The following is a 15,066-nucleotide window of genomic DNA, read 5'->3' as shown; positions in this document are numbered from 1 at the left end:
AAGCCACAGCAGAGAGTTGGATTGGAAGGGGAGAAGCCAGGTCTCAAACTGGTGCCTATATGGGATGCCGGCACAGCAGGCAGCTGATTTACCTGCTACACCACAGTGCCGACCCCTCCATTTGATGTTGCCATGGCTTTTGTGGGCATTTGAAGAGTAGATGGAAGATATTTCTCTGTCTCTCTCATCTATCATCTTCCATCTTTCAGATAAATAAGTAAAATCTTTCAAAGCTAAACTAGAGGAGGAAAGAAATGTACACAAACCAGTAGTCCCCATAATATAGAAAACTGGGACTATGTGTTATTATCTAAAGCCAAGTATATAAACCAATTGATGAGGTCAGACCACTTTCTCTGCTAAGAAATGAATTATATATTCATCTTTCATCACAACTGTACGCTTCCAAAATACAGGAGACACCGAAAAACAATTGTAGCACAATGGAATAAATGATTCTGATGTGTACAGTAAAGGTATGCTGTCACATTCGACCATCAGCTTTCTCATTTAGACTCTCATGGTCATGATTTGTTCCTTTGATTAAAGATCACATTTGTCCCCAGTACTCAGCATGATCACTTTGGCATATGGGTACCTTTTTGCTTAATTAACAGTCATACTTTTTGAGACATTGTCATACCTTTTGAAATCTTAGTGGTGTGTTTTATTAAACCCATAGGTCTATTGTTGAATCTTATTTGATTTTTTATCTTTATTTTTATTAAAAATTATTGTATATGTTTATGGAATTCAGTATGACATTTCATTTTATGTATACAACATATCTTGATGAGATCAGGGTATTGGCATGTTCCTTTCTTTCACATGATGTTATTAAAGCTTGGTACTCCTTTTATTTCATTATAAGATAGGTTTCTGTGATATAGTCACTCAACTATGCTGTATAATACTAGGAACTTATTTTTGAAAGAACTCTGGTTTGTATTTTTTTATATATACTTCTATCTTGCATGTTGTTTTCCTAGCACCCCAAATATAAACCACTTCCCCCAAACCTACAGTAATCATTTCCATAGCCACACATGTGGACTTAGCACAATACTAAACCTGCACCAATATATTGTCGGCCTTGTCATATTTACATATAATTGACTGTATATCTCTTTTGCTTTTTAGAGTTTGCTAAGGGATCCACTGAGTTGACGGTAATAACGTTTACATTTTTGTCTTGAATATTCTCAATGGCTGGTAATAATTTGTATTTTACATTTTTCTCTAATTATTAAATACATATTATATGAAATACGCATTGTTAACTATCTTGTTTCAAAACTCCTTCAGCCTCGTCTGGAAGCAATACATCCTTTTTGGACAACATCAGTGGGAATGAATGAAGTACAAACATGCAGACAAGGTAATTTTGCAGTACAAATGTTACTCTGGAAAGAAATGTAGTATTTGAAATGCCTTCAATCTTCATTCTAAAAATTATTTTTGTCTGCAGATTTGATAAAAGGTTTTGACACAAATAATGCAGATATCCTTTTTCAGATTCATGTCTGAAAAAATATATTTCTCATCTAGAGACTGTAACCTTTAACTGAGATGCTAAAAAATACCTTTCATTTTTTGATACCCTGAAGTGCCTAGTTTAAAATTCCTATCTTTTATTAGGATTGACATAAGTTAATTAAGATATTGAAATTTTATTGGTTTAAAATGTCATAGCATTCTGATCTTTGCCTAAATTGGAATATTATTCCTAACATTTCATTTGTTTTAATTGTTCCATCCTAGTGATGTTCTGATTAGCATACTCTCATATGTGTGTGTGTGTGTGTGTGATTACAGAGAACACAGACATTACTTAATCATACTTAATCTCAGTTTTTAAAGCACAGAAGAGGAACTGCAATCTCAAAATAGTTAATAAGATTTTGAATTTTCCCGAAGAGTGAATATTTGAGGTGACTGGTATGCTAATAATGATCTAATCAGATCATTATACATTGTATAATACAATACACATATGGAAACAACATATTCTATGCCACAATGATGTGTCAATATAGAACAAAAATATATACTTTAAATTTTCTTTAAGAACTGATTTAGTGCCCCCAAGTAATTGTAAATTAGAATTCTTAAACATTCTCATCTTAGGGTTCCTTTTACCATTAAAATCCTTGTGAGTATCTGGAGATCCTTTACTTAGTGGACTGCTCTGTTCATACTTAGTTTATTAGATATGAAAACTGGGAAAATTAAGTACCAGCATGCAGAGTCCTACATTCCAATATCCATGACCCATTAACTGTTACAACTAATAGTATTTATGGCATATCTCTCTGAAAAAGTTGATTCTGCACTTTGAAGAGAATGGATTGAAAATTGCAATTAACACCTAAAATTATTTGAGTTGATTTTTTGGCACCTGAACATACCAACTTGGATCAGAATTTAGAATTACTACTTGAAACCCTTTGTAGTCTTCCCCAAATGTTAATGCAGTCCCTGTATTGGAATCACCTTTAAAGTTTTATTTCTTCTGAATATAACCCTACCACACGACCCAGCCATCCCATTCCTCAGAATTTACCCAAGAGAAATTAAATTGGCAAATAAAGGAGCTATCTGTACCTCAAAGTTAATTGTAGCTCATTCACAATAACGAAGACATGGAATCAACCTAAATGCCCATGAACAGAAGACTGGATAAATAAATTATGAAATATGTACTCTATGGAATAATAGACAGTGGTAAAAAATGAAATCTGGTCATTTGCAGCAAAATGGAGGAATCTGGAAAATGTTATGCTGAGTGAAATAAGCCAGTCCCAAAGGGACAAATATCATATGTTCTCCATGATCTGTGACAACTAACTGAGCACTTAAAAGGAAACCTGTAGAAGTGAAACTGACACAAGAAGCAATGACTTGATCAGACTTTGTACTGACTGTTGAGGAACAGCTTACTATTTTATTCTTTTTAATATTTTCTTTTTCTACTTAATACCATTGGTTGAACTCTTTACTTAACACACAGTTATTCTTAGGTGTTTAAATGCAATTGAAAATTGACTTCTGTTAAAAATAAGAGTGGGAATAAGATAGGGAGGAGATGTACAGTTTGGCACACGATCCCTCAGACTTACTCCTAAAGGGTAAAGCTAAAAATTTGCCATGGGACTCCAAATCCCATTAAGTTCACAGGTACCAATGCCATATTACTAATTAAAGTGATCAGTTTAAGTTCATATTTGATCATAAAGATAGGATTAAGTGTCAAAGGGATCACATAAATAATATCAGTGTCTGCTAATAATAATTGATAGAATTAAAAAGGAGAGAACACTCCAACATGGGAAGCGGGATACACAGCAGATTCATAGAATGGCAGATGCCCTCACATGGGAAGCAGGATACACAGCAGATTCATAGAATGCAGATGCCCTAAACAGCACTCTGGCCTCAGAATCAGCCCTTAAGGTATTTGGATCTGGCTAAAAAGTCCATGAGAGTATTTCAGGCACTGAAAGCCAAGGCACTGGCAAAAAATGAAGGATCTCCATGAGTGAGATCCCAGTGGAAAGAACAACCCATCAAAGAAGGAGATACCTTTCTCTGAGGGTGGGAAAGAACTTCCACTTTGACTATGGCCTTATCTAAATAATGTCAGAGTTTGTGGACTCAAGAGGCTTCCATAGCCTTGGCGGCTCATGACAAGAGCCTCAGGTGATCACTGACATCATAAATAAGAGTGTCAATTGTTAAATCAAGAACAGCAGTCACTGTGTACTTGCTCCCCTTTAGGACGTCTGTCCTTACTGTGTTGTACTATGAGAATTAACGGTAAAACTAGTCTTCAAACAGTACTTTATACTTTGTGTGTCTGTGTGGGTGCAAACTGTTGAAATCTTTACTCAGTATAGAGTTGATCTTCTCTATATAAAGATAATTAAAAATAAATCTTAATAAAGAATAGGATGGGAGAGGGAGTAGGAAATGGGATGGTTGCAAGTGGGAGGGAAGTTATGGGGGGAAGAACCACTATAATCCAAAAGTTGTATTTTAAAATTTATATTTATTAAATAATAGCATTCTATAACAATTTTTCAGTTTTTCTGATTTTGTTCTAGACTTGTCTTAAAGTATTTAAATATGATAGTTTATCTTTTATAAAAATGATAAAAATATTTCAGATAAATACCAGTTAGAGCATTCTGAGATTCTGTGTACTTTGCTTCTATATTGGAACTAAACTAATTTTAATTAATTTATTTGTATATGTTAATCTTATTTGTATTATTTTCATTCTTATGGTTGAACAAATAACTTTTAAGTTTTTCAGACTGTGCTTCTGCCCCCAGCTGCCTACTAGTTTGATTATCCTTTGATTCTCAATAATGAGTTGTCAGAGATATACAAATTTGACAATTGATGATACATAACTGTTTTATGAACTCTGTGACCAAAAATCCATCAACATCCATAGAATCTCATGGACAGATAAAAGTAATAGCTGAGGAAATCAGAACACAGAATTTAACCCTGGAGCACTTCTGTGTGACTGCATAATTTCATAGTGTGACTTTCAGACATCATTTTGTTCCAGGGTTCACTTTTGGATTACTCCTCTTATGCCACCTAAAGTCAACAGGATATAATTCAGAAAATCATTTTTATTCTTGAGCTCGAGTTTACATATAAACAATAGAGACAAGAGTATAGATAATTCTGCGTGGGCTGGTATTTAGCATAAACTTCTGAGTGGGTTACATGATTATATTTAGTACACAGGAAGATATCTGCTGTCTCCTCAAGTTGTTTGCTGATAATTTGGAAGTCAGAGGTATTTCTTAAAGAATTAAATATTCAATGAAAGATTAAGCTTAAGCTTTCAATTGATAAAATAAGTTACTTGGTATTTTTTTAAGATTATAGCTTTCCTCTCACTGATAATTAACATATTTAAATGGAAACATAGATCTGTAAGGGACACCAGAGTTACCTGTGTAAATGCCAAAAAATATTAAACAAAATATCACTAATTGGATTAGACCCTGGATATGTGCCTCACCTCAGTGGCCCAGAAAACATTTTGGACTTGTGGCTTACCCAAACTAAACAATTGAAGCATGTGATTCAAATAATAAAGTCTAGTGTTTTGTAGTTACAGGCAGAATCAAGTTAAAACCAATACCAAAACATCTGAAGAGGCATTTCCTTCCTCACTGCAATACTAATCAATATAAAAGCACAGAACTTGAGTTAAAAAATGTCAATTCTTCTTCAACAGATAATGACATTAAAACAACAAACAAGGAAGAACAAGAATGGCTTGATGGAAGTAAAAATAAGCAAGTATGTAAAAATGTAAACTTCTGATTTCATATTTGTGTGTGTAGCATAGCATATACCAATCAAAATGACTGTCCATACCACATATATATATATTTATATAATATATGTAGGTGTGTATATATGTATCAAAAATCATAATTTAATGCTTAATTAAAAACATGTTAACTGCTTATTAGACAAAATCTTAGAAGCTGCTGTATAATAGAGCTAATCATTTTCTTGAAAGAGGCAAACAATTCTAGATATGGTGTTAAATAACATTTTTAAAAACCTATTACACAGGCCGGCACCATGGCTCACCTGGCTAATCCTCCGCCTGTGGTGCCAGAATCCCATATGGGCCCTGGGTTCTAGTCCCGGCTGCTCCTCTTTCAGTCCAGCTCTCTGCTGTAGCCCGGGAAGGCAGTGGAGGATGGCCCAAGTCCTTGGGCCCTCCACCCGCATGGGAGACCAGGAGGAAGCACCTGGCTCCTGGCTTCGGATCAGCGCAACACCGGCTGAGGCGGCCATTTGGGGAGTGAACCAATAGAAGGAAGACTTTTCTCTCTGTCTCTCCCTCTCCCTGTCTATAACTCTACCTGTCAAAAAAATTTAAAAAAAGAAATTATTTGTTCTTCTCCCTCACATAGGGACAAAACATCAAAATGAAATACTGCAGCAAAATATGTGTAGATTTAAGAAAGAGGTAGGATAAGATGGACATTTGTCATAGTCATTAAGACACCACTTGGGATGCTAACATTCCATATCACAGTTCCAGGGTTTATGTCCAAGTGCTGCTCCAGTTCTGTCTTCCAGTAATGCATACCCTGGGAAGCAGGTGATGGCTCAAGTACTTGTTTCTGTCACGCTCCTGTGAGAGATGCACCTTTAGGTTCCCAGCTTCTGGCCTTGGCCTGGCCTAGTCATGCTTATTGTGGGTAGTTGTAGAGAACCAGCAGAGTTTGTCTCTTTCTCTCCCCCTCTCCCTCTCTCCCTCTCTCTGACTTTCCAATACATTAAAGTCAATTTTAAAAAGAATGAGGTAGTCTCATCACAAGTAGTTTCTGGCCTTGGTGAAAAAGTTTAACTTGCAAAATACAGAGAGGTTCCCTTGCTGATACTCTCCTATTTGCCTGTGTCAATTACCCGATCCATTGTGATTTTCTACCTAGAAAAAGCTTGTGTACACAATGATGTTGCTCTCTAAATTACAGTTAAAAAAATCTTCATAGTTTTTATTATTTAATTCTTCCAAGTGACCTTTAACCTGGGCGAATAATTTAACTGAATACTCTATGACTTTCTGAACCGGAATAAGTATAAAGATTTTTTAAAAAATTTTAAGAAGCCCTAGCCATTTTGATTGGCTTAACAATAAATTACAGTTATTTATTTTTTAAAGATTCACTTATTTATTAAAAGCAGAGTTTTGGAAGAGGGAGGAGGGAGGTAGGGGAGAAGGGAGGGAGGGAGAGAGAGAGGAAGAGAGAGAGCGGGAGCAAGAGTGAGCTCTAATCAACTGTTTCACTCCACAATTGGCCACCTTGGCCAGGACTGCGCTAGAGCCAGAAACTTCATCTGAGTCCCTTATGCGGGTTCAGGAAACCAACTACTTGGATCATCTTGTGTGAATTGTATTGATTACATATTAAAATATGAATATGTGGGATCCAGTGAGCATACCATGGGAAGGAACCATTGTTTGAGAGTGAATATTAGCATGTACCTGGCCTTGAGTGTTGTGAAACATATTACAAGCATAGTGAGTCTGTTTATTGTGCCTTGTCTATTGTACAACTTTATCTGATTCAGTTAAAGTATATGGAACTTTGTGTTCCAACATGACTACTTTAAAGATTTTTCAAACACTTACATACACTTTCATGTAACTTTTATGCTTACACAAATATTTCTGGTGAATTAGACTTTTATAAGTATCATAAACCATCACCAGAGGTTCAATGTTTGTCTCTAAATTAGGATGCTACATTCTGGAGTACTTACAGTTTTATAGGTATGTAAAAATCTACAGATATCCTCTTATAGGTAAGGGTAGATAAAGCCTCTCTTCACGCTCCTCACCCTGAAGGCATTGGAGTATTTTGACAAAGCCACACTGCTCATTTCTGTGATTAATTTGGTTATTTTCTCTGGTAATGTATCTGATTCAGTGTTATAGAATGTGTGTTTTCTGTTAGTGCCATAAAATGCTAGGAAAAGCCACTCTGTGTACTTTGTCTGAATCATTTAACCTTTTGAAGTTTTATTCCCATTATCAGTAGATAATGGGGCCAGAACACTTAATTACTTCATGCCTTCCATCTATGAAATTATATGCTTAGTGACTGTAAAATGAGGGAAGCTTATTTTTCAGAATCTCTCACTAACAATTCATGACATTCCCTCTTCTTTTGAGGTGTGGCAAACTTGGACAGATATATTTTAGTGAGCATGTATCTCTTTTCTGAATATCAAATATCCCAGGATCTAAAGGGAAAAATATTGCTGGAAACAGTTTTTTTAATTAAGATTTACTTTATTTATTTGAAAGACAGAGTTACAGAGAGAGGTAAAGACAAAGAGAGAGGTCTTCCATCCTCCGATTCACTCCCCAGATGGCCACAATGGCTGGAGCTGCGCTGATCCGAAGCTAGGAGCCAGGAGTTAATAAACATATTAGATAGTGAAATGTGGATAGAAATAAAAGCATAAAATGAGGAAGCACCATCTTTGATATTTTGGAGAATTGTCAAAATTTTTAAATTCAGAAATGAAGCAGAATGCACCAAAATTTCCATGAGATGTAATGCTGAAACTAAAATATATAAAATGCAGCACAAATACATTTCATTGACTAGAATTCATGGCGAGTGTCTTAGGTGCAGTAATCACTTTGAACTTCCATGAAATACATCTTCCTCAACAGTTCTTGGATAAAAAATATGTTAAACATGATTACCTTGGACAATTAATTCCTTGTGCCAGTATCAGCAATCTTAAAATTTTTGTTATTTTGAAGGGCAAACCCAGTTAAAAAGAATTTTAGATCCTCCCATCAGGATGATTCCTAGCAAATCAGTCCTTTGTTAACCTAGTGGATTTTTGGTCCCTTTAATTGTCTTCTTTCTCTAGTTATATCAGACTCTGGCTTGGTTCTTCATTTTTGTGTGAAGCATTTAAACAGAAGTTGTTGCTTATGATGTGTGTCATATTCATATGCCACTGCTTGTCCTGTTTTCTTAGAGACCGCTGTGTTTTTCACTGTATACACTTGGCACTATACTCATAAGCTTTCCTTCATAAAATAGAAAAAATGGGCTCATTTTGCATAATAGCTAATCTTTTTATCCAATAATGTTGTAAGGAAATTTCTTGAATTCTAAATGTTGGTCTTTCTAGATTTTTTAAAAATTGATGTTTCCAGGATAAAAGTTTATTACAATGTAGTTAAGTTATAGGGTTGTCTTTCTCTGTTACTTTCAAATAAATAAATAAATATTTTAAAAGGGAACTGGCATTACATAGTGTGTGCAGCTGCCACCTTTGATGCCAGCATCCCACTTGGTGACAATTCATAAGCTGGCTTCTTACTTTCAATCTGACTCCCTGATAATGGCGTGAGAAAGACAGTGGAGGATGACCCAAGTGTTTGGCCCCCTACTACTGATCTGGGAGATCTAGATGCAGTTCCTGACACTTGACTTCAGCCTTGCCCAGTGTCTGCCATTGCAGCCATCTGGGGAAGGAACCAACAGATGAAAGTGCGCTCTTTCTCTCTCTTTCTCTCTCTCTCTTATATGTAAATATATCTTCAAGAAGTGTAGGGTTATTTATCATAACCCTACATGAACATGAACACCATGGGAGACCAGAAGAAGCACCTGGCTCCTGCCTTCGGATCAGCACGGTGCACCAGCCACGGCGGCCATTGGATGGTGAACCAACGGCAAAAGGAAGACCTTTCTCTCTGTCTCTCTCACTGTCCACTCTGCCTGTCAAAAATATATCAATAATACCAGAAATTTACATTAGCATTTTAAGACCATTGTAGGATTCTAGCACACGGTCTGTTGCCTGTGGTGTATTGTAAGAGCTAATTATCGCAGGTGAATTGTTTCTCTTTCTCCAGTTTCCATTGTTGTTTTATTGCAGAATTGTAACATGTGTCATATCCAAGGTATTATTGATAAACTTTTTCCAACCAGTAGCAGGATGTTCAAAATTTTTTTCTGTCACTGTAGTAGAAAACAGTGTATGTAAAACATTTATGTAGCAATAAATGTGCTACATAAAATGAATAATAAATGAACACAAAAATGCTTATATTTATGTACTAACAGCGATTTTAATATGAAACTTTCATTAAAGTTTGAAGAAAAAGGGCAGCGTTGCCAAAGTAAGGAAATGGAAGTGTTAAGAAACTTGCATGAAAGTGCTGCTCCTCCTGATGACAGTGATGGTTGTGGACTGAATCAGCAGAGACAGAGTGGGGACCTTGATAACCAGCAATCTGCCACTAAGAAGAATGAAGAATATTATTTGTAAGTCTATAGCAATATTTAACATTGGATGATGGGATATTTATTGTGCTATGCCACTTATAATTGGGTTATTATCTATGATTAACATATTTTTACTAAGGATTTTATTCCATGCTTTGGAATTAGAAATATATCAAGAAACAAATAATATTTGTAAACCATACTGCTAAGTATTTGTTTAAAAGTTAATAGTTGGCAAATGTGAGGGAAAAGTTATTATCTGCTGTTGGTAAATACAATTATAAGACTCTTTGAAGGGTAACTTAAGAGCACATGTCAAAATTTGAAATAAACCATTCTTTGTCCTTGTAGCAACTTCACTCAGGGATTAGACCTGACAAGATAGCATAGTATGGTCTATTGTACACTACTACACCCATAAGTTTATGACATTTATGATGTATTGTCATCATCTGTTATCTAAGATGTAATAGGACAATTAGTGTTAAGGATGTAAAACACATATGATAAAGATATTTATACAAATATGTTGCAGGGCCAGTGACATGCACTCTTCCTATATGAGAGTGCGTGGTTTGAGTCCATACTTCTCTGCTTCCTATCTACCTTGCTTTATTTTTTTATTTTTATTTTTATTTTTTTTTGACAGAGTGGACAGTGAGAGAGAGAGACAGAGAGAAAGGTCTTCCTTTGCTGTTGGTTCACCCTCCAATGGCCGCTGCGGCCGGCGCACCATGCTGATCCGAAGGCAGGAGCCAGGTGCTTCTGCTGGTCTCCCATGGGGTGCAGGGCCCAAGCATTTGGGCCATCCTCTGCTGCACTCCCAGGCCACAGCAGAGAGCTGGCCTGGAAGAGGGACAACCGGGACAGAATCCAGCACCCCGACTAGGACTAGAACCCAGTGTGCCGGCACTGCAGATAGAGGATTAGCCCATTGAGCTGTGGCGCTGGCCCCTATCTACCTTCCTAAGAGTGTATCTCATGGGAGGCATTAGATGGTGGCTCCAGTACTTGGGTGTCCACACCCACTTAAGAGACCTGGGTGGAAATTCAGACCCTTGGGGATCCTTGCCCAGTCCTGGCTGTCCTGGGTATTTGTGAATGAAACAGCAGATGGAAAATCTTTCTTAATATGTTAGTCTATCTAGATCTGTTTCTCTGCCTTCCAAATAAAATGAAAATAGGATAATAAACATGTTGCCTTCGTACATATGTATATGACATTCACAATAACATTGTTTATCAAAAATTTAGAATCAGTCTAAATACCAATCAAAATAGAAATAAATTGTCATACCAATAAAAGAACTCAGTATGCAACCATTTTTAAAAATGAGGTTTTATCTGTAGTACACTGCGTTTTCACAACTAGAGTATATTTAATGTGACTAGTTTGATGATGCATCTTAAGCACATTTTATTAAAATACCATATCTGCTGAGTTGCAGAAGGGGAGTCCATGGGACACTTGTACTTCTTATAACCAATACCTATTTTATTTTTGAGTTTTGATCCCAATTTGAGCCTAAATATTAAAATATAGAATCTATAAAATAATTTGAGCATTATTGAGTATTTGCATATTGTGGTCCATATTCCTTACAAGCATTTCAGTTTGTTAGGTAAACCTTCTCAAATGCATCAAAGGATGTTTAATCTGCTAAAGCAGGAGTTGAAAACTTTTTCTGTAAAGAACCAGATAATGAATATTTTAGGCTTTTTGGATCAGAAGGTCTCTATAGTTGTGGTGCGAAATCCTCCATATTCTATAAGGCAATTAGTGTGGCTTAATAGCAATAAAACTTTATGAACAGTCCTAGGAAAGATTCCGCTGGATTTATTCTTGGGCACGGTTTTACTGAACCTATGCCAAAACATTGGTACTGCTAATGCAATAAATCTTCCTTTAGAGGATGGACTACAGGCTAAAGAATGTTTCAGAAAGTATCATACTGTATTTTTCAGGAGTGACATCAAATAAAGCTTACAAAAACTCTAGTTGTGGAGCTGGTGCAGTGGCATACAAGATTAAACTTCCACCTGCAGTGTTGTCATCCCATATGGGTGCCAGTTCAAATCCTGGCTGCTCTTCTTCTGATCCTGCTCTGTACTAACTTGCCTGGTAAAGCAGCCAAAGATGGCCCAGGTGCACAGGACCCTGCACCCACGTGGGAGACATGGAAGAATCTCCTGCCTCCTGGCTTTTAAGCAACCCAGAAGTTGCCCTTGAAAATTTTAGATTTTCATTTTTTTTTTTTTTTGACAGGCAGAGTGTACAGTGAGAGAGAGACAGAGAGAAAGGTCTTCCTTTTCCATTGGTTCACCCTCCAATGGCCGCCACATCACGCTCATCTGAAGCCAGGAGCCAGGTACTTTTCCTGGTCTCCCATGTGGGTGCAGGGCCCAAACACCTGGGCCATCCTCCACTGCACTCCCAGGCCATAGCAGAGAGCTGGCCTGGAAGAGGGGCAACCAGGACAGAATCCGGCACCCCAACCGGGACTAGAAGCCAGTGTGCAGGCGCCGCAAGGCGGAGGATTAGCCTATGGAGCCACGGCGCCAGCCACAGATTTTCAATATTATCAGCAGAATAATAATATTCAGTTATATAATACCTAATGAGGAACTTTTCAAGGAATTCACTTCCTTAAGTTTATGAATTATTTACTGTTTTGATCAGAACATTTTTAGTTCCAGCAACTTTAGAGAATCAGAGATATTCCCTAAAATCATTATGCGAGGATTGAAAAATTCAGTTAAACATGGAGAAAAATAGATCTTCAATGATCATGGCCTTAGCAGTGATCTCCTTGGAAGAACTGTCTCTATTCACTGACTCAAATTGACTTTCTCTTCACTCTTGGACTCACTCCAGTTGTTTACATTCCCACAACCCCTCCAAAACAGGTTTTCTCTCGATTGCCACTGATTTTTAATCAATGTTGTAGTACTTTCCAAAGTCTCCTTTTCTTTTCATTAAATATTCCTCCCCTCCTTCCCTCCTTCCCTCCTTTCCCCCTCCCCCTCACCTTCCTTCCTTCCCTCCCTCCCTTCCTCCTGTCTTTCTTTCTTTCTTTCTTTCTTTCTTTCTTTCTTTCTCTCTTTCTTTCTCTTTCTTTCTCTTTCTTTCTCTCTCTTTCTCTCTCTTTCTCTCTCTTTCTCTCTCTTTCTCTCTCTTTCTCTCTCTTTCTCTCTCTTTCTCTCTTTCTCTCTTTCTCTTTCTCTCTCTCTCTCTTTCTCTCTCTCTCTCTCTCTTTCTAGTTAGAGGGACAGAGAGAGAGATACAGAGAGATCTTGCATCCACTGGTTTGCTCCCCAAATGGCAGCGATGGCTGGACCTGGGCCAGCCTGAAGCCAGGCATTTATTTTAGGTCTCTCGTATGGTTGCATGAGCCCAAAAACTTGGACAGTCCTCCACTGATTTCCCAGGCACCTTAGCAGGGAGCTGAATTGGAAGCAGAGAAATCAGGACTCGAACTGGCCCATATGGGATGGTGGCACTTCAGATGGTAGCTTAACCCTCTGTGGCAAAGTGCTGTCACAGGCTCTCATTTTAATTAACCATTCAAAATATTTTATCCTTTTAGGGTAAAACATCTTTAAAAAATTCTTTTCAAATAATACATTTTGTCTATATAGTTTGAAACAATAGGAAAATAATAATTACTTATGGTGTTATATTTGTGGGCAGACTATTTTAGGACAAGTTAAACATATTTGGGCATGAAGTCTCAGCTTAGATTTTGTAACATTTTATTATGTCTGTAGAACACTTTTCCTTCAAGATCATTTCTTGACTTGGCTTTCAGGGTATAATTCTCAACCAATCTCTTTCCGTTTCTTTTCTACTCCATCCTGTGTTGTTTCCCTTGTTTCTCTCATCTTCTACTTTTAAAACATGGATATTTCCCAAGGCTGTCTTTGATCTTTTCTCTCATGGTTTCACTATCTTGTATATGCAAATGAATTCTGAATTTTTAACTGCAACTTAGATCTCTCTCCTTAATTCCATATTTTAGATAATAACCTGCCTACTCAACACGTCTCTTTGGTCATTTATTCAGTATTTAAAATTTAGGTGGCCTAGTGCTGTGCTAATGATGTTCTTGTTCATACCAGCCCCTCATATAGTTTTTCCTACTTCAGCGAATGGCAACACTTTTATCTGTTCTACCAACAGCCTTGGAGCATTCTTATACCTCAGCCTTTATGTGACAGCACATGTTGTCAAGTATACCTTCACAATATGTCCAGAAGCTAGATACATCATATTCAAGTCAGCATCAGCTGCTGTCTATATTAGTTTGTAGATTCCTCAGTGATTCTCTTGTTTATTTTTTCATAAATCCTCTTTTCATTAATCTTAACACAGGGTACCTCTTAAAGTCAGATTATGTCATTTTTTCTACTTAAAACCTGGTGATTTCATTTGACTTCACATACTAAACTTCTTTCTAATGCCTACAAGGCAATATATGTCGTGACCTCACTCCTCCTTATTGCTGTGATTTCAATTTGTGATTTTCTATCTCCTTCATTCTACTTATGCTACAGAAATTTTCACTATTCCTTAAACATACCTGGGCTCCTTCTGTGTTTGAAGATTCTTCCTTAGATGTCCACCTGGCTGATTCCTTTCCTTCCTTCAATTGTTTTCTTCCTAAGCAAAATCTTCTTTGGCCTTCTAATAGGTCCACACCTCCCTTAAACATGGAAAACATTGATTCTCTGCTTTTGTTCTCTTCCTCTAACATACTGTATTTTGTTTTTGTTTGTTTGTTTGTTTGTTTTTGACAGGCAGAGTGGACAGTGAGAGAGAGACAGAGAGAAAGGTCTTCCTTTTGCCGTTGGTTCACCCTCCAATGGCCGCCGCAGCCGGCGCACCGCGCTGATCCGATGGCAGGAGCCAGGAGCCAGGTGCTTTTCCTGGTCTCCCATGGGGTGCAGGGCCCAAGCACTTGGGCCATCCTCCACTGCACTCCCTGGCCACAGCAGAGGGCTGGCCTGGAAGAGGGGCAACCGGGACAGAATCCGGCGCCCCGACCAGGACTAGAACCCGGTGTGCCGGCGCTGCTAGGCGGAGGATTAGCCTAGTGAGCCGCGGCGCCGGCCTGTATTTTGTTTTTATATAGCTTGTTCATTGCTAATGTTTTTGCTTTACTCTTTTATGTTGGATTTTGTCTTTTCACTGCCATATTTTTGTACATAGAAGAGGCCCTACCATGTATGCAATGAGCAGCTACTCAATAATTTT

The 15,066-nt window shown here is 37.4% G+C and overlaps 2 protein-coding genes across 2 annotated transcripts in view; both read left to right on the top strand.

Annotated features, from left to right (window-relative positions):
• Window positions 1-1,334, top strand: part of LOC103346877 (uncharacterized) — a 46,674-nt gene extending 45,340 nt beyond the window's left edge. Inside the window, exon 29 of the mRNA XM_089311265.1 lies at window positions 1,141-1,334. Within this exon, the coding sequence (XP_089167391.1) occupies window positions 1,141-1,196 (56 nt within the window). The 3' untranslated portion in view covers window positions 1,197-1,334. The remainder of the gene's footprint in view (window positions 1-1,140) is intronic.
• LOC149122749 (uncharacterized) overlaps window positions 1,208-15,066 on the top strand; it is an 83,578-nt gene continuing 69,719 nt past the window's right edge. The window contains exons 1-3 of the mRNA XM_089311791.1: window positions 1,208-1,378; window positions 5,264-5,328; window positions 9,679-9,851. Coding sequence (XP_089167917.1) covers window positions 1,351-1,378; window positions 5,264-5,328; window positions 9,679-9,851 — 266 coding nt within the window. The 5' untranslated portion in view covers window positions 1,208-1,350. The remainder of the gene's footprint in view (window positions 1,379-5,263; window positions 5,329-9,678; window positions 9,852-15,066) is intronic.

The sequence above is a fragment of the Oryctolagus cuniculus genome, chromosome 13, assembly GCF_051225735.1.
Source record: "Oryctolagus cuniculus isolate XC-2025 breed Fujian yellow rabbit chromosome 13, ASM5122573v1, whole genome shotgun sequence".
Taxonomy (NCBI): domain Eukaryota; kingdom Metazoa; phylum Chordata; class Mammalia; order Lagomorpha; family Leporidae; genus Oryctolagus; species Oryctolagus cuniculus.
This window is presented reverse-complemented; position numbering and strand designations above follow the sequence as displayed.